The following is an 18,779-nucleotide window of genomic DNA, read 5'->3' on the forward strand; positions in this document are numbered from 1 at the left end:
AATTTCATGGAGATTTCTTATGTTTATACATACATTTGTGAACATGTAATGTATTGTTTTGAGTAAACCAACACAATAAAAGTTTTATGTATGTATATTCACTAGATGACTACAAAAAGAGCCAGAAACCTACTCATGTATAATCTCCAAGGTTTTATTTACTCTTTTGCGGCTTTTCGGGAGGCAGTTAATTACACAATTAATACATGATACAAATTATGTACATTTATACCAAAGAATACTTCCAACATAAAATAAAAAATAGCATTGTATTCTACAACTCTGTGTTGTAATTTCATTTAAACATGTTCATATATAGATAGATATACGCTGATGAGTAAATTCATAATGTCGTACCAGCAGTTCTCATAAAGGCATTAAAACTTGAGTAAGTCTGCATTTGAAGTAACACTGCTTCTCTGATTCGGCACAGTTCTGTTTCAGGAAAAAGTTCCAACTCGAACTTTTTAAGGCAAAGTGTGTTTCTGTTTGGTGGATTTTTCTTTCTTTTTTTTATTCACACACACTTTTTGCAGATGCACAACAAAAGAAAAAAAAACACATTGAAAAAAAGGCAAAAAAGTCCACAATTTGGTATGGATACAGTCTGAAACTCGATCATACTTTTTTTTGTCGATAAAGACCAAAGTTAATAAACACAGTTGTTTTTGCCCAAAGTACAACAAATTGCAGCTTTCATGCAAAAAAGGCCCCATAAACTTTTTTTTTTCATTCACAAAGAAAAACAAACAAAAATGAAACAAAAAGAAGTTATTGCAAGATAAACAAGCAGTGTAAACACCTCAGATATCTATTCTAAAGCAACACTGGTCATTGGATAGATTTTTTTCTCAATATAATCTATATAAATACACATATGAAGTCCTTTCAACAACGATAAGAGATTTGTAATACAGTCACTGACGCAGTTCCCTTCTTTTTATGATATATGGATATGCAATAAAAATGTAAACAGAGAAAGATTTACCAAGAACATCCAACAACCTGCATGTAAAAGTCTAAAGAGTGCGCAGAAATGGTTGTCATCATTGTCTTTATGCTACAGAGTTGTTTCTGTGACTCAAAAGGCAGCATTATAGCCTTTGTTTAGCTACAAAAAATTATTTAGATTGCTATTTTAAACTATAATAGCTGCACTGATGCATTGGCATATAATGAAGAGAACACGCACATTTATTTAAAGGCTGTGAGATGACCATAATCATATAAGCAAGGCCTACCTTTGTGTGTTAGTTACAAAAAGAAAATAAAAAAAATATTTTGCTCTTTCACTTCCAGTGGCGGTTTTTGAGATATGGCTATCTCCCCAGGGCGGCCTGGTCTGGGTGCGCCACGACACAGAAAGGAGAAAGAACACATCTTAAACTGAGAAAATTATGAAAAGCATAGTATGATTAGTGGTGAAAAAAAAAATAAAAAATCTCTACTGATATTTTCTGTAATTCTTATGTATTATCTCTATTTAGAGAAAAAAGATTATTTTTAGAGATGCACCAATTAGATTTTTCTGGCCAATATTCAACTTCCTATGAGGTATGAGGTGCTAATTCTCATTTTTATGAATTCAGATTTTTTTTTTATGTTAAACTAAGACACATCAAAGAGAAAATAAAATGTTTTGCAGCTCCTTTGATGGGTGTAGTTTTAATTCAAACAGCAAATGTTGAAAGTACAAAATTATTGCAACTTATGCATGAAGAATATATCCCTCACCTCAACTGGATTTTGAACCAAAGACAAATACATCAGAGTACACATTGCTAGTTAATGTGTTTACAGACATAAATTTGCCGATCACAGATTGGAGCTGTTTAAGTAAAAATATGATGCAATTTTGACATATGGCCAATCCATCGGTGCATCCCCAACTCTTTGTGTCATAAATAAACATAAGAACAAAAATGTAGATCAATTATAGGTTCAATATGTGTAATTCTAAATGATTCTGCTGAATTATATAAAACATTCTCTGTAAAATAGTTTTTGGGTGTGGGTTTTTTACATGCATTGGGTGACCAAAAGACAACCTCGCCCAGGGTGCCATTCCTGCAAGAAACGCCACTGGTCACTTCCAACAAACTGCATTACAACAACGCTTGGGGAACAAAATTAAATAAATAATAAAAAAATAACAATAATGCGGTGCCCAATTAGCCCTAACAAATTTCGCTGTCCACTTTTCACGCTAAAAACAACCAAGAAAACCAAGCGAGTATGGCATTAGAAAAACCTTGTTAGCATATTTAAATTCACAGTAGCCTGGATGCAGCAGAAAAATATTCTTTGGACTTCAGTTTTTCTTTTTTTTCTTTTTCTTTTTATTAATTTCCCACTTTACTGACAAGTAAAAACGTCAAGTGCCAGTTAGTTAAAATGTAACACGATGACAATCATGGATAGCAGTAATCCTTATACGGCTTATAAAAATGGAGAGTGTAAGCATGTGTAGCCCCGGGAAGGGGGCGGGGACGACAAAAACAATGAAAACGTACCTTTATACATCTTTTATAGACGTGATATTGCAGAAATATCTCTGTTTTTTTAAAACAATTTATGCTGGTAAAGGCTATACACTGGCCCTTTATTCGATCATATTATTGCATTGTAGGCTTGATTACACCTCCCATATAACGAAAAAATCACTATAATATTCCCATAGGAACCTATAGAGGCCTATGGTTGGGTTAGAAATTCGTGTAGGGAATCTATTCATTTGTTATGGTTTCTTGGAGCCATTGTGTACATCCATGGTGAGTGATAGTTAAAGTATCTGCAGTGGTAACATTAAATATTCCTGTAAGTAGAGCTTTAATCTCTATATAAATCTATCATAGGATTACTATAGGTTCTTTTTCGTCAGGAGGCTGCTGTTTACTTCTCTGGGAATCAGTCGCTATCTGATTTCTCGTCTTTCGACGTGACGGTGGCGTGATTGTAGAGTCCCTGCGCCATCAGGTGCAAGGCCAGACTGTTCTTGGTGCCGCTGGCCTTCTTGATCTTGGCCCTTTTGTTCTGGAACCAGATCTTGATCTGGGATTCGTTCAGACCCAGCTCCTGCGCCAGATTCTGCCGCCTCTGCTCCGTCAGGTACCGGTTGGTCTGGAACTCCGACTTTAGTCTCTGCAGCTGCTCTGCTGTGAAGGCCGTCCGTGGTCGCTTGTCCTCTTTGCTGGTCGATTTCTTCTTTGGTTTGCGAGATCTTGGCCCTGAGTGTGGTGGAGAGATTGGGGAGCGGGAGGTGGAGGGGTTTCAGAAACACATGCAGTTGTTTGTCAGTATATAGAAGAATAATTGGTCAAATAATTGTAAAAAAGTAATACTTTTTCGCCCATTTGCCATGTTGTACTTTTCTAGTTTTGTCCATAAAAGCGCCAAAAAGTCGAGGTATGTATGGTCAAGACGAAATGTAACTATTTCCCAAAATATGTGGTAGAAAGTTCTATTTCGTACCAAATAAGCTGTAGTCCAGATAATTTTCCATATTATCTTATCTTACCATCAGTAGCTCGATGAAAGTTCTTTTAGTACAATCAGGGTTCAAAATCTTGCATATTAAATGAGAATCAACGGGCGCAAAACAAGAGTCAGAATTTAAATATGGAAATAACGCGTAACACAATGTTTTCAGATCATCACTGACAATTAAACAGCAGTTTACTCGAGATTTGAGCGTTTCAATTGACATTTATCACCACCACTGATGAAAGTACTTCTCTACAAAGACAAATAAACAGATTACAATAGCTTAAATACAAAACGGTTTGTTTGTGAAAACGAAATGGTATCGTGTGGAAACAAATAAGGATAGGAATTGTCGAGACAGCGAACTAACCACAAACCAGCCAAAACATAAACCAAAACAGCTCCACCAGGAACATATTTTTATGGTTTCGACCAAACTACCTCGCTGAAACGTGAATCGTATAATATTCTCCCAATTTGCATTATGAAAATTAACATCAATTGCACCCAAAATCCGTGCGTAAAGCACACTTTACAACAAAGGGTCACTTTTTTCTTTCTCGAATATTTATTCTAGTCGTCCAAAATGAATGTAAACAAACCTACTCATCTGGTGCGTGCTCAGTTCGGTTTGTGTTTCTGTAAAACCATCAAAAGAGAGAAAAAAAACACCAAAAACATCCAAAGTAAAATTATCTGAATAACTTAAACCCATATCTTTCGCTCTGAAAACTTGCAGAAAAAGACAGCAAACAATGGCTCAAAATCTGCCTTAAGCTCCCAAAAGCAGTCATGCCTCCCTGTTGCTCCCTCTCTTACAAACGCAGACACACATCAGACACACACTCACACACGCATACACATTGAACATTTACCGACATCGTCTAGTCTTTAGGCACTCATATTAACAGATTTCTGCAGGAAAATAGACGAATCCGTGTCTTTGTTGCTCAGTGAAGAATTAAGAATAATTTTGCTGCCACTGCCTTGTCGCTCTCATTCTGCCTCCCTTACTTTCTGAAAAACTCATTGGCAGACGGACGTGAACAGAATTTTGGATCTGAGCTTCTCCCATAACACGTTCAGTCACTTTTCACCTGGAAAGACGGCCTGCTAGCTCTTCTGATCCGAAACAGTGCGCCAAAACATAAACGAAACAGACCCAGAATCAACTCTATATGTTAAATGAGAACTGAAGCACTGAAGCCCTGCAACTAGTAGTAGTCCCCCACGCCACTCTATAGTATAGCATTACATAATGCATGAGAACAAGTTGTACTCCACTTTTTATATGCACTTAAAAAAATCTTTAAAGACGTATCTGCTTCTCAGTGAGACGATAAATTACTGGGAGTTTATTAGTTAGTTTATAAATATACCAAAAAGTTGACTGTTGCATCTTGAGCAGCAATAGTTATTAAATCACATTGCTATAACCCCAAATATAACTTTTAGAAAGCATGCCCAGACTCTACAAGTGCATCAATTATTAGTTTTAAGGCTTTCCGTCGCCTAGAAGAGGCTCAGCGCGCTTGTGTTAACTTGCAAAAAATAAAAAATAAAAATACTCCAAGAGTCTCGAAATTGTATTACCATACTGGGAAACAATCTTTGCGTAAAGTTTTAAAAATGTGTCACTAGTAATATATTTTTGTCGAGAGCTAAAAATAAAAGTAAAAATTCTGCTCGCCGACACTAAATATTTATCCTCTTTTGTTTTCATTTTCTCAAAAGGCCTGCTTTCCTCGTTCGAGAATTCTATTTTAGGTTTAATAATAATAAGATACATTAATTTAGTTTGTTAGGACCCGATGGCACGTTTTTGTGTAAATTCTATTTCTGAATGCAGATTGAGGTTCAAATACATATTTTTTTTTGTATTTAGAAAAGCATTTTTTTTTTTATTTCGCTTTGTGCGCTACACAGCGATCGTTCTCCCTACTGCAGCTAAAACTCGGTCAAGCCATCCTGGGTCAGTGTTACGGGGTATTTCAGGTTACAGAAAATATACAGTATGTCACCAACCTGAAGAAGGCCTGTCCGAGTATCTGGTGCAGTAGACCCAGGCTGGCCACAACATGGGCTGCGACATGGATGGGTTGGAACTGGCTTGGGAACTGTCTGAGTCTGAGCTTAGGCACTGGTCTCCGCTCTCCCCGCTCGGTTTCAGGGACTCCTCGGCGGCTTTCGCGGGCTTCTTGGGCCCGGTGACTGTGTGTGGAGTGGAGGTCCCCTCCGCTGGCACAGTGCTGCCCACCGGCTCAGTCTGAGGGGCGGCGGGGCTGCCGCGGCTCTCCCGCGACGCTGGGCTGCTCTCATCGCGGTGAGCGTCCACGTCCTTCTTGCGTCCGAAGTCCGGCCGGAGGATGTTGTCGATGAAAAAATTGGTGACCCGGTGCGGGATCTGCAGGTTTCCCGGCGCCTGTAGCAGGGGGAGGATGGCTCTATTGGATTCATCCGCGGACTCCTGTCGCTCCACCGCATCTCTGTTGCCGTGATCATTTTCTTCCATACTGATTCACTTTCCCCCACTTTATGCTCTTTAACCCCTTTGTCGCTCCCTCCGCAGCAAGAAATTTTGCGAAGAACTTTGAGGGAAATTACCCCAAAAAACTGCACGGGTAGAATAAATAAATAAAACAACTCAGATACCAGTGAGTGCCTTGGACACCACGCAAAATCTTGCCGTAGTGTCCTTTGAGAAAAGCATAATTTGTCTCATATATTCCCTTAAAATCGGGTTACAAGTGATATCTTAGAGCTAAAGCGCTTGCCATTTGCGCACCATCCAAATTTATACCACCATCCGATTTGTGCGTCCTCGGGATGCCTACACCTAAACTAAACTAAGGGTAAATAAAGAGGCTCCTAAACTGATGCTCTAATACTCTCACTCTGGAGTTTTGTTCTTATTTTCAATGCGAGCCCCCCGAGTGACGTTCTCCCACCCTCCTCCCAGACACGTGCCTCTGACCAATAGGAAGGCAGAAACTGGGCCACATGACGCAGACTACGGAGCAGTCTACAAACGCCCCATCCTTGCCCTAGTAAAAGGGGAAGAGCCCTGAACATGTACGAGGAGGAAAGCCTAATTTGAATCCGGTGCATGCACACAGATACACCCAGTATTTCATGACACGTTGTACTTTATTTTTCTCAGGACTTTGAGAAAATGTGCATTGTGAGTAGAAAAACAAAAACAACGGTAGGGTTGACATGTTCAGCCATGCACGAGGATCCCCGGGGTTTAACAATCTCAGTAACACATAAGGAAATTAGATTTTCATTTGTTGAATATGCTCCAGAACATATATGAATGATCTGAAGTTTAATTATGGTGACTTTTGTAGATGAAAAGTAGAAATACTCATCAGCTGATTAACAGTTGAAAATCTGCCTAAATCAATACTAATTCTGTAACTGACCTATTTAGGGGGGAATTCAACATATCCTGGTGTATCACGTAGAAGTGAGGTGCTATTTGATGAATTTAGGCCCACTTGTAACACTTGTGATAAATTTAAGCTATATATAGTTTAAATAAGAACGTTTTACATACAGTCAGCTGGTGTGGATTATGTGTAAAAATCAACATTAGGAGATGAAGTAAAACAATATTGGATTTCTAAGCTATTATATCACTATATTAACATTTACTAGATAATTGAACTTAACGACTTTTCTTTATATGTGTTTGTTTCCTCCAAAATAGCGTCACTTCATCTCATAATATGCAACTAAAAAGCGTGATAATTAAAGCTCGATGGCCAGAAGAGCCAACACTGATGTGCTTTTAGTATTTTAAATGTGATTGCTTTCTCCTGCCGTGACGCCTGCGGTCGCCCCAGAACAGGGTCCATATCCCTTTAAAAGAAATCAGTGATGCAAACAAACTGTTTTGTGCGCGCCGCTCGGGATCCGGAGTCGCGCCAAAGACAAAACTTTGAGTAACTTTGCTGACCACCTCCAAAGCCGAGTTTTCTGTGCTTTTCTCCCCCAAGCACAGAAGTGAGGACGGACGGTGCTCCTCTGGCGTTTTGGAGCCGGGACGGTTTGCGTCAATAAGGAGAAATCTGCAGAAAAAGCGGCGGTGAGAGTGACTGAGTTAATTCTTTAGTATAAAAAAAACAAAAAAAAACAAACAAAAAAAAAACGTGCGTTGTCTTTTCCACATTTTTTCCTCTTTTATTTTTGTTTGCAATTTTGGGGAACGCCTATATTTTCTAAAATGCTATCTTGCGCCTGACATGTTTTGTGCTTACTTTGATGGATGTGATCGTATAGCATTGTTTTATTATTGCTTGAATATTTTTTTTTCTAATATCTGTTTCTATTTGAAATTTTGGCATATGAAACTACTCTCGTCTTGGCTAGCTTTGCAGAAAAAAAAATCGTATTTTATGCTTTCGCCTTTTTGATTGCTGCTTTGTTTCTAAAGAGTACATGTATTGTTTTTTGCTATTGTATTTTCTTTTTTAGCTAATTCCGGTCAAATCCCTAACTTATATGTGTCCACCATTTGGTTTTTTAAAGAATATTAGAACAATAGCTTCATTGTGAAGTTAAAAATACATATCTTATTTCCGAGCCTAAACATTTGAATTTTGATTACCTGACCAAGACCCACCGCTTCTGTGCTCCAGTCCAAACAGTGGCAAGTTGAGAGTGAAAGGTGTAATTAGACAGGCCACTCTCACGCTGTGATTGTTTCTCACTTGTGAGGGGAAGCGCAGATTAATGTTGAGCGCTAAATAAGCAGCAGACAATGGATCCACAGACAGGCCGCTACCGCCTGGGCTTGGCCTCTAACCTCCCCAGCAAAAAACCAGGGGCGTCTGGAGGAAATGACACCATTGCAGACTCTGAATTAGAATGGGGAGGCCTTTTGTGCATTACAATATATTACATATTATTCAACCAAGCCCCCCTAAAATCCCTGGAAAAGACAAAAAAACATTACAAAAATGATTTTTTACATATAAAAAATACGAGTCTAGGACAGATTGTAAATTTTAGAAGATTTTTGTTCCCGAAAAAGAGGTAGAAATAGTTACTTTCATGCAATCATTCTTTTATATGTTCATTTTTGGCAGGCGAGCGCCCATCGTGGTCACTACTATCCGCTTTGTTAAAGGAAAACTGAACATTAACTGCTATATCATGGTTTTTGTTAAGTTGCCCGCATTTAATGGCATGCAGCAAAAAAATTAATTATTTCACCTATTTCTGAAATTATTTACTTTTTTTTTTTTTTTTACTCGACTTGCAAGATTTTTGCAACTCGAGTCAACCTCTTAACCAGCCACTTTCCTGTCTGGTTAAGGGATCGCAAAAGGGCTACAGTCAAATGAAATCCTTATTTTACTTTACCGCCTTTATGCTATAAACTGGTAAATATGTGGTAGAATTTTCTTATTGGCTGAGGTGTTTTCTTACAGCTGTTTGGTTTTGTTAGGTACTTTGAATAAGGATTTTTGCTCTTTCATGCAAAACCATCCTGTAAATAAATAAATGTACGCCAACTCTGTTTTCATCATACCGGTTGCCTTTTTGTACTCCAAAAGTGCAATAAGGCTTCTGTCGTATACATTCCACCTAAATGTGCAATAAATAGTTAAAACATATGCAGTTTGGGCAAAGGCTTTTTGTTTAAAGCTGGTTTTGTTGTTGTTTTGACTGTTAACGCGTTTAACAAAGAGCCATGCAGCTGTTGCTGTTGTGCAGAGAAAACCTTGTTTATGGAAACCAGTCATAGGCCTCGACGTCTGCAACGATTTCACATGTTGAACGCAAACATCCCAAACATCACGTCCTTGCAGGCCCTGCAGCTGCTTAAATTTCTTGTTGGCTGCGCATGGAGCAAAAATGTACAATTTTGTTTATTTGCATTTTTTTTTTGCAGTAAACATACTATTTACTAATCACACACTGAAATGCTTTCCTTGCTTCCATTGCAGAAATCCACATTAACAAATACGACCTCTATTTGTCCTGTTCCTGTATTTTCTTGTACAAAAATAAGACATACGTACGCTGGGATGCGTGCGTGTGGCCTATATATATATATATATATATATATATATATATATATATATATATATATATATATATATATATATATATATATATATATATATATATATATATATATATATATATATATATTACCTGTTTTTCATAGAGTATTTTTCAAATTTTTATGAAGACTTATGTATCCCTGCATGTATATGGCAACATCCACATATAGCTCCACTCCCCCTCCCTCTTCCTGAGTCGTGCACGCGCGCGCACGTAGACATATCGCTCCTCCCGACGCCTATAAATCAATCGCGCGCGTTGTGCGCATGTGCCCTGTCCTTGAGTTCCTATAACCTATTTCATTCCACACACACCCCCTCCCCATCCACCCCCCGCCTCCCCCGTATCTCTCCTGGTAGGATTGTCGTATACGTCAGTACTATGGAGTACTACAAAAGGTGACGCGCAGGAGGAGGATTTGTGAATGGACGCCGTGATGTGTGCCAGCTCACTGATCAGAGGGCGGTGGGACCTTCTGCAGATGCGGCCCCACCGTCCCCGTCCCCCCCCCATCCACCCATCCCTCCTTCTTCCCGATCATCCTTGCCTCCAGATGAATGGGGGTCCCCTAAGATATCGACTATGTCACCATCGCAGGGGTCGCACAAAATCCTCCAGCTTCCTGTGTCCTTTCAAAAACCTGAAAGCACGTCTCTTCTATTTGATGATCCTGTATGATTTTTTTCCCTCCCTTTTTCACTTTTTTAAAGATCTGGAAGCCGGCTGTCCCCTGTTTTTTTTCCCTTTCTTTTCTTACCCTGGGTCGCCCAAGAGCATGGCATCCGACATAAAGCATATTAGAAGTGCGCCCTAAGAGTGGAAACAGAAATAAAAAGTCAGTTGGTAACTGACTATGATAGATTTTTAAGCTAACATTTACACCTGTTAAAATGTGAAAATAAGACAAAACAAAGAAGATCTGCAAGGAAAGTGAAACACTGTAAAGCAATCCAGATGTTTAGAGTTCTATTAAGCAATTGATTGAATCTTATTGCATGGGTTCTCCAAATTGCCTAAATTATGATGACCCTTTTTTTTGACTAAATATTTGCTTTTACACGAATCATCTCCCCTCTTATTTATTCCTCGCACATTGCACTGCAGCTACATGATGTCTATATAATTTGTTTGTATTTATTTATTTTTTTCGTAATTTCATTGTGATTACAGAGAAATCCTCTAGAGTCGCCACGCTGTGGACTCTGTGGAATCTTCTGCTTTTAGCCCTTTATAGGTTTTAATAAGTCTTAATCCGTCTGATCGTTGTGGCGTAGATAAGTCTCATTTGAATTGGGATTGTTCTTTTTTCTTCTTCTTCTTTTACTTCTTCTTCTTCTCTCAACAGAAGCCTCAAACGGGGCTTAGCGCAAACAACTACCACCCTGAGCGCAATTAGGGCCTCAGCTAAATTAGTTAAAGGCTAATTGAATGCAGCTGAGTTCCTATCAGCGAAGCCCTGAAAGCTGCTCGAACGTGGGCAGCTATCCCCGTCTGATGGTCAATAATTGCTTTTTTTTAAGTATAGGTGTTTATTTTGTGAGTTATATAGTTATTGAAAGGTTCCATTCCTCTCCGTCGTTTTGGAAAGAAAACGTGTCACATACTAAAGTTTTATATACAAACTAGCGCTATAGTTTGTACATAAAACTGTGACTTTATATATATATATAACTCAAATTTGCACGAATCCAATGATAATGAACCCATAGGAATCAAATTGGATTTCTTGAATAATGTACACCTAAATGAAAAGTATAAATATGTAAGTAAATACAGTCTGTACACAAATAAACAAAGATTGCTCGCAGTGAATGAATGCATAAGTAAATAAAATAAATACATTGTCCCTCATTTATTCCCCCAAAATAACAATTTGTCTTTTTTTTTTTTTTTAAATCAAGTGTACTCTAAAATCTCCCGTCTTTTAACCCACATGCAACTTTCTAAACAACAAAGAAGTATTTCACGAATGTTTTGATGTTAAAATAAGATAATAATGACATTAAAGTTTGTTTTTATATACATTGTTCCCTCTATTAGTATAATGCATATTCATATTCTAAGAGCAGCTATACGTCTGCGATACTTAACTAGTGCCAGACCCCTGGCTTGTCCCGTTGAACTACAGGTCTGCAGTTCTCACAGTGCGGAGGTTTTACTCCTGACACCAAGGAATGCTCTGTCCGCAGTGGCTATTTCTGTACGTTTCCAGGCTTTACATTCCCATTCTTCCAGAACAAACAAGCTGCCATGCGATTGTTCCAGAGTCAGCTGGAGAGGAACAATAAGAGTTAACTTGCCGACAATTATTTAAAAGAATAAGAAAAAAAAAGTTTGAAGAAAAGAACGTGCAATCTCAAAAATCATCAAAGCAGCAGCACCTGTGCGCTGTTTGCGTTCATCCCTCAAAAGTTGTGGATCTTCCACTCTCTTGTGCGGGTTAAATCTGGGATGTTTTGGATTTTTGACATGCCAGGGAGGGAGGAACAAGTGGGAGATAGACAGGTGGAAAGCACTTGCTGCAGAGTAAACACAGATTTCTTGCTCTGAGAGTTTAACCAGCCTCTATACAAGGAAGAATGCAATAACAGGAAATTCGCGTAAAGTTGAGAGAGCCTTTTCGATTTTCTGCTGACTGATGATGCATGCAAAACACAGTCAACGTTTGTCGCGCAGCTTGATGATTCCTTTTCTAAAATCGTTCAAACATGAGCCTACTAAAGACAGGCTCAAAACATGTACACAAAAACGAGACCCCATAAGTGAGTTTTAAAAGTGCACCTGAGTTGGAAAACATTTATGTAAACTTTAAAAAGCATTGTTTTATCTAGATTTTTTTTAAAGGTGAGAAAACAATTTAAGCTATGTCCTGGCGCTCAGCTCCCAGCTTTAATTATAGATAAAAGGGGTCAGCCAGAAGCGGCTACCCGACCCCTCTCCCTGTGTGGCACTGCGCCCTTTGCAGTCAAACTCGCCAAAATAGTGCCGGACTCCCCTGAAAGTGCCATGTGCGTCCAAGTTCCTTTCTCCCCACCCTCCTACGCTACCGCACCTGGGTTGTTTTTACCCCCCACATCGCGGATATGTTGTGAATTTGTCATTTATCGGGAGCACGGGCTCGTCAGCACCGCAGCACTAACTTTCAGCCATGCCAACTCTGAACGTCTCTCAGCTGAGAGGCGCAAAGCATGTCTGCCCACACACACAGAGACTAATCAGTACATGGCAAACACTGACCTTTGCGGGTGAAGCCGCAAGCTTTAACTAGGTCATTAAGTATCCATTGATTGAGATTATTCAAAAATGACAGCGCATGGACTTATTGTGTAAGCCTTACAAATATTTAGAATGTGCGCAGTTTTCACTTATAACTAATACTAAATATGTATTTTACTCATTTTGGGATAATCAACATAAGGTACTAATGCAAGGAATGGAAATGACAGAAAATATTAAAATATAAACTAACAAAATCTACAGTGTGGTATGAATTTTTATCCAATCCCTATATTCTCGTTCTCCACAAATAAAATCCAGAGCAACAGCTTGTCCTAAAAAGCCACCTTATCAAACAAAATCAATCCGCCTGTCATTGAGTTCATGTAAGTTTATCTACTCTGGTCTCTTACGACCTCGGAGGTTCATTGGAGAACAGGCAGGTACTCGGATCCAAAACTTTTTTTATCAACATACGAACCATTATTCCTGGTCTAAAACATCCAGGACACCGTCATCATGACTAAACAGAGTAGTGGCAGCATTATGGTGTGGGGATGCTTTTCTGTTGCAGCCAGTCCAAAATATTGGTAGAAATCCTGCCAGAGGCTGCAAAAGACTGCAGAGTAAACATGTAGCTAGATCAAAGCATGTTTAAGAGTTAGAATGGTCCAGTCAAAGTCTTGACAAAAATTCGATTTTGAATGTGTAAGACCCAGATGTTGTTATCAAATGCTTCTCTGTCTAGTTTGACTGAACTTGAGCAATTTTGGTAACAATTCCAGTGTCTAAAGGATATCCTAAAAATAACACCAGCTGTAGTTTCAGAAAAGGCAGATTTACAAGGTGGAGGGAAGTTAGCATAAATGTAGGTATGTCAGACTTCTCAAGTTATTTGAAAACTAAAAAAAACCCCAAACATAAGGAAAAAACATCCAAAATCATGCATCCTTTAAATTTCGTTTAGCAATTGTCCTCTGCTTTGTTGTTGGTCTAGCATGTTAAATTCCAATAAAAAACAGCTTGTCTTTCTTTTGGTCTTTGCTTTCCTATTTCCTCTGAAGTAAATTTTGAGCTTGTCGACCTGTGTTCTACTTTTAACCTTTCTGTTGTTGAGTTCCTAAAATTGGTCGACTTCAAGACAGATAGTGGAATGGATCTTGATTTATTCCATTAATTTTCATCGTCATTAGCCTGGCTGACATCACAGAGTCCGATCTGTGCTGTGAGATGCTCTAGGTGTGTTTAATTTACACTGGCAAGAATTTGCTAGGATGGCATGCACAATGTGGCATCACTACAGGTTTACGCTGTCATTTTTATTATTGTCCTGCAGAAGGAAGAGGAGGAAAGCAACATGGATGTGGCTGAGCTCGCTGACTGAACTGATAAATCCTCCACTCCACCATGATGATAACGATGATGGCTGTTTATCCTTTTAAAGTTGATGCTGGATCAGTTTTTTTTTATTTACTTTTGGGTAATTTCCCATGGAGCAAAGCAAGAAAAGTGGGAATAATGGCTTCCAAAATGCTTTAATGGAAAAGAGGTGTGAACGGATCATTTACCCTGCAGACAGGGGTACACAGAGAAGCCAAAGAGCAGCCTGAGACTGCCATTTGAATGGGATCTGAGACGTAATTTGATCTAAAATGGACTCCAGTCATTCACCCTCCTCCTACTCTCCCATGGCATCAACTGTAATTCATTATTCCTGGCCAGCACAGGCAATGAGCGAGGGCAAAGGACAGGAGTGGACTCTGCTCTGGTGTAATGAAGACTCAGTAGACCTAAACGGCCCCCTTCCTCCCTTTCCTCCCCTCTCTCCCTCCATCACTTATACATACACGCAATCTTTCATTATCTATCAGAGGGAGCAGCACATTAATGCTGCCGAAGACCTTTTGGTGGAGAAATAAGAGTGTGCAAGGATTTTCTCCACTCTCAATCTATTTCATTGACCTTTTCCATCATGCATGTAACTCAGATTGCTTGCTGCAGCACCAGATAAATATTCCAACAATAGCATGCCTGCTGCCACTTAATAATGCATCTTTTTAAAATGCAAAAATGTATGTTCATCAGACTTTAAAGAAATTATATATACATCTTTTGAGTTATCAATATGCTTTCTTCACTCAGACATGGAATTTTAACACTTTAGAGCTTAGTTTGTCAGATTAAAGAAGAGCACCCATTTTATGATTTATGAAGACTAAGAACACAAATGTTAAAGAACTGCTGGTTTGACAAAGCTTTTTAAGACATTTCAGTTCCCTGTCCCTCCACTAGGGGTCCACAGATGTCTTGTCCAGACTGGCTGAGAGGATAAACACTGTCATCTGGTGGTAACAGGAAAGACAATTTCTTCAATTTATTTGGAGGCAAAACTTCCTTATAATATGTAGTTTGTGCTTTATTGCAAAAACATTTTTAGATGGATTTTGAGAACTGAACTAACTGAACTGAACTAACTAACTGAACTAACCCTTAAAAGAAAAATTGTAGAGTGGAAGGTTTCCAAGAAAAGTTCCCAAATATGACCAAAGCTGATGTAAAGTATTCATTAAATTAACTTACTTTTTAAAACGTATGTGTAGTGACTTAGAACACTTAATAATGTGTGAGTTGTAAGAGTTGTGAGTTGTTTTCCACACATTTTATACATATTTATATGAAACATGCCTATGGAGTAAAAGGATGCCTATGGAGTTTAGTACACAAGTTCTGGATCCTTAGTTTTTACTCACCACAAACTAGATGTGACACAAAGGAGAGAAAAACAAAAGTCAAGAAAAAAACTGTTCACTTTTTAATGCATCGCCATAACATACAATTTTATTTCTAAAGCACTTAAAATACAACATAGCAGCTGGCTGAAGTGCTGCACAAAATTAAGATAACAGCAATAAAATAATAATATAGTTACAAGAAAACAACAAATATTACAACTACTAGTTTTAACATGTGTTAAACTCTGAGCAGTTTAAATGACTTTGTGTGGAGGAGAAACATTAGATCTGCTGATAATTTTTCATATACATGTATGAAATGTGTACACACAAAGTCATTTTATCATAAAAACAGCAACTGAAAAGATTCTTATTTAAACATTGTTTTCATTAAGCACCTTTAAATATCCCTGTGTATTTGCTTTTAATTACTCGTGTCACTTTGCTTTTCTTTATTTTAAACAGTTTTATATTTTTTTTAGTCATGAAACACTGGTAGTTTCATGTGGGAAAGCTGCTAAGTAATATTTACAGATTTAATTAACAACATTGGAATAATTGGCTTAATCAAAGCCACTTAGTAAAAATGAACAATATATATACTGTACTCATTATTAATACAATTGTATTTGGAATCATCATTGTCCTGCCAAAACACCCAGCTGTGTCCAAGATTCAACCATCGGACCCAAAGCCTCACTGTCAGAGGAAATGAAATTGGTGGGGTGTTCGGTAACAACCCAGGACCCTGAAAGCCTCAGGTCTGTCAGCAGATAGAAAATGATGGGACACCACTATCAGGGATTACAATAATGGGAGTTTAACATTACCACTGACTGAGAAGGAACAAGCCAAAGAATAAACACCTGTTGCAATCTAAACACCTCTAAGGTCAACTGAGAGCAAGTGTCCACATGAATAAGTCAAATAGTTTCTGGAGAAGCTTGTTTTTAACTGAATGACATAATGATTGGACTATTTGGCCACTAAGATAAAATATTTTCACGTGTCAAGCTCTGTGGTGGTAGTGTTATTCTGAGGTTCTTTTCTGTGGCCATAAGAGGGGATTGTGAATGATAATCCCTAACAATACATCAAAACTGGATTTGGATAGCATGAAATCAAGAGGTCAAATGTCCAGCAAGAATTTCAACTGTTTAGTTTTGCAATAATAGAACATTCAACTAAATATCAGCAATATTATATTTAAATCTGTGTACGATAAATTGTTTTTTTTAAATAAGTTAAATAAATAAGTTTTTTTTTTACAACCATTGAAGTTTTATGTTGCACTCCTCCAAAGATAGAGTTCAAACCAATGATTCAAAGCCCAAAAGCAATGTCCAATTCATGTAAACTTTCGTCTTATTTTTATTTTTACATATTTGTAAATTTTTGTTCATTTATGCGTTGCATGGTGGATGTTTCTATCTTGTTGTTGCTGCTTTATTTCAGCTCCTTCCCCTTCAGTCAATAAAGATTGATCTCACCTCAGCTGGGGCCATCTGTATGAGAGAGACTGTTCGACCTAACTGACTCCATTCCGTATTTGCTTCAAAAACGATAGTTTTCTTAAGACATAAAAGTGAAGTGTGAAATAAAACAGTCAAAGGCAGGTCTACTTTCAGAGATTTCCTGTTTTTTAAAGACACCAGAATGCAGCTCGGGTTAGTGTTTGTCTGCCAGGACAGAGCTAGACAGGGGCAAACTGATAGATCAGATTGGGGCCCAGCCTGGCCTGTCTCAGTGCCCTGGAGGAAGGATCGAGCTTATGAGTGAGAGGGGGTAGGGTGGTGGTGCTGTTGGCAGAGAGAAGGTGCCTTAATGGAGTCTTTCAGTTTGCTGTGGCTGTAAATGAAAGGAGGCTGAAAGTCAGCCAATTACCATTCCTTAGAGGAGGGAGAGAGGGCGTGTGGCGCTAGATCATTGCCTCCGTGTGCGTGTGTGTGTGTATATATATTTATATATATATATATATATATATATATATATATATATATATATATATATATATATATATAGACAGACTTACATACATAGCTACATAGATAAATAGGTTTATTCAGACTAGCCTCCAGACATTGGCTGCTCTCCCAGAAATTTCCCCTCAGTGCAAAAGGTTAACTGTCAGTCCCCCACTAGGTATAAATAGAAGGCTGCCCTGCAGAAAGGCATGTTCTGGGATGGGGCAGACAGAGGCAGGAAGAGCATGAGGGGCAGTCTCTTATGATCCCAGTGACACACAAGTGGAGGGCAGCAGTTTCAGGGCTATTTGGCTCATTGGTGATGGTCCCACAAAGAAGAGGAAGGAGAAGGAAGATGCAGCCAAAAACATCACGGTGGCTTTGGGGACTGACAGAGCACAGGGACAAAAGAGCGTCCTCATCCATTGAGCTTCACCCTGGCAGCAGAGACAGTCACCACCAGCTCCCCAGACAGCTTAATTCTGATATAGTCTGAGACTTAAATAAATTTAAGGGGCTATAGCAAAAGCTGTTTGGGTTAGTTGTGTTTTCACCAACAATGGAAGAAGTGTTTTTTGTCTTTTAACTTTTATTTCAGAAACTGTTTAAAATCAGTGAGTTGCAAACTGTAACTATTTTGTATACCTTTCCATTAATGGGATTCAATAAAAGCTTCCCTGTGTAATATTTGTGGTGTAAATGTTCCTATTGTTCCAAAGTATATGTGTTTTTCATATCTTGTGAGATTGCAACTAAACCTTTGATATACAAGGAAAAACTCTAGCAAAGCTGCTCTATGAGGAGAAGGGTGTAATTTTTGATTAGTTCTATGAAAACCATAATAGTGTAAAGAGCCTGAAGGCGAACCTACACCCCAACCTGAAGTCTTTTGCCAATTTCCTTCATGTAGCTGCAACCATCTTTCTTTTATCAATTCTGGCCAAATTCCCTTTCATGATGCTGCCACCACCATGTTGCATGGAAATTTTCTACCAAACATGTATGCAAAGAAAAACGTTCAGATTTGGTCTCGTCTGCCTAAATCTCTTTCCTCCACTTTCTGTGCCCAAATAGCCTGTGGCAAACTACAGACGAGATTTTCTTCTAGCCAAAAGTGCATGACTTAATAGTTATACTGTTGGAAGATTTATCAATCTGAGCTGTGAATCTATGTTGCTTCTGTCGAGTTACTTCAAGCCCATAAAGTATGAACTACCTTTTGTTATGTAGTGAAGCTGAGGTGAATTTTCAAGCCTCACTGGCACTGAAAGTGATTACGTAATTTGGAAAGACAAAGATTATTTTA

General features: G+C 38.4%; 1 protein-coding gene and 1 long non-coding RNA gene across 2 annotated transcripts in view; one reads left to right on the forward strand and one right to left on the reverse strand.

Moving 5' to 3' along the window:
- LOC122824120 overlaps window positions 1-17,457 on the forward strand; it is a 48,854-nt gene extending 31,397 nt beyond the window's left edge. Inside the window, exon 5 of the long non-coding RNA XR_006369449.1 lies at window positions 14,114-17,457. This is a non-coding gene — a long non-coding RNA (uncharacterized LOC122824120). The remainder of the gene's footprint in view (window positions 1-14,113) is intronic.
- Window positions 133-6,589, reverse strand: en2a (engrailed homeobox 2a). The gene is made up of 2 exons (XM_044104354.1): window positions 5,509-6,589; window positions 133-3,227 (listed from the first exon to the last, which is right to left on the reverse strand). The coding sequence occupies exons 1-2, from the start codon at window positions 5,993-5,995 to the stop codon at window positions 2,908-2,910; spliced, it is 807 nt and encodes a 268-aa protein (XP_043960289.1). The 5' UTR covers window positions 5,996-6,589; the 3' UTR covers window positions 133-2,907.
- Window positions 17,458-18,779: the final 1,322 nt, after the last annotated feature.

This window comes from Gambusia affinis, linkage group LG21, assembly GCF_019740435.1.
Source record: "Gambusia affinis linkage group LG21, SWU_Gaff_1.0, whole genome shotgun sequence".
NCBI lineage: Eukaryota > Metazoa > Chordata > Actinopteri > Cyprinodontiformes > Poeciliidae > Gambusia > Gambusia affinis.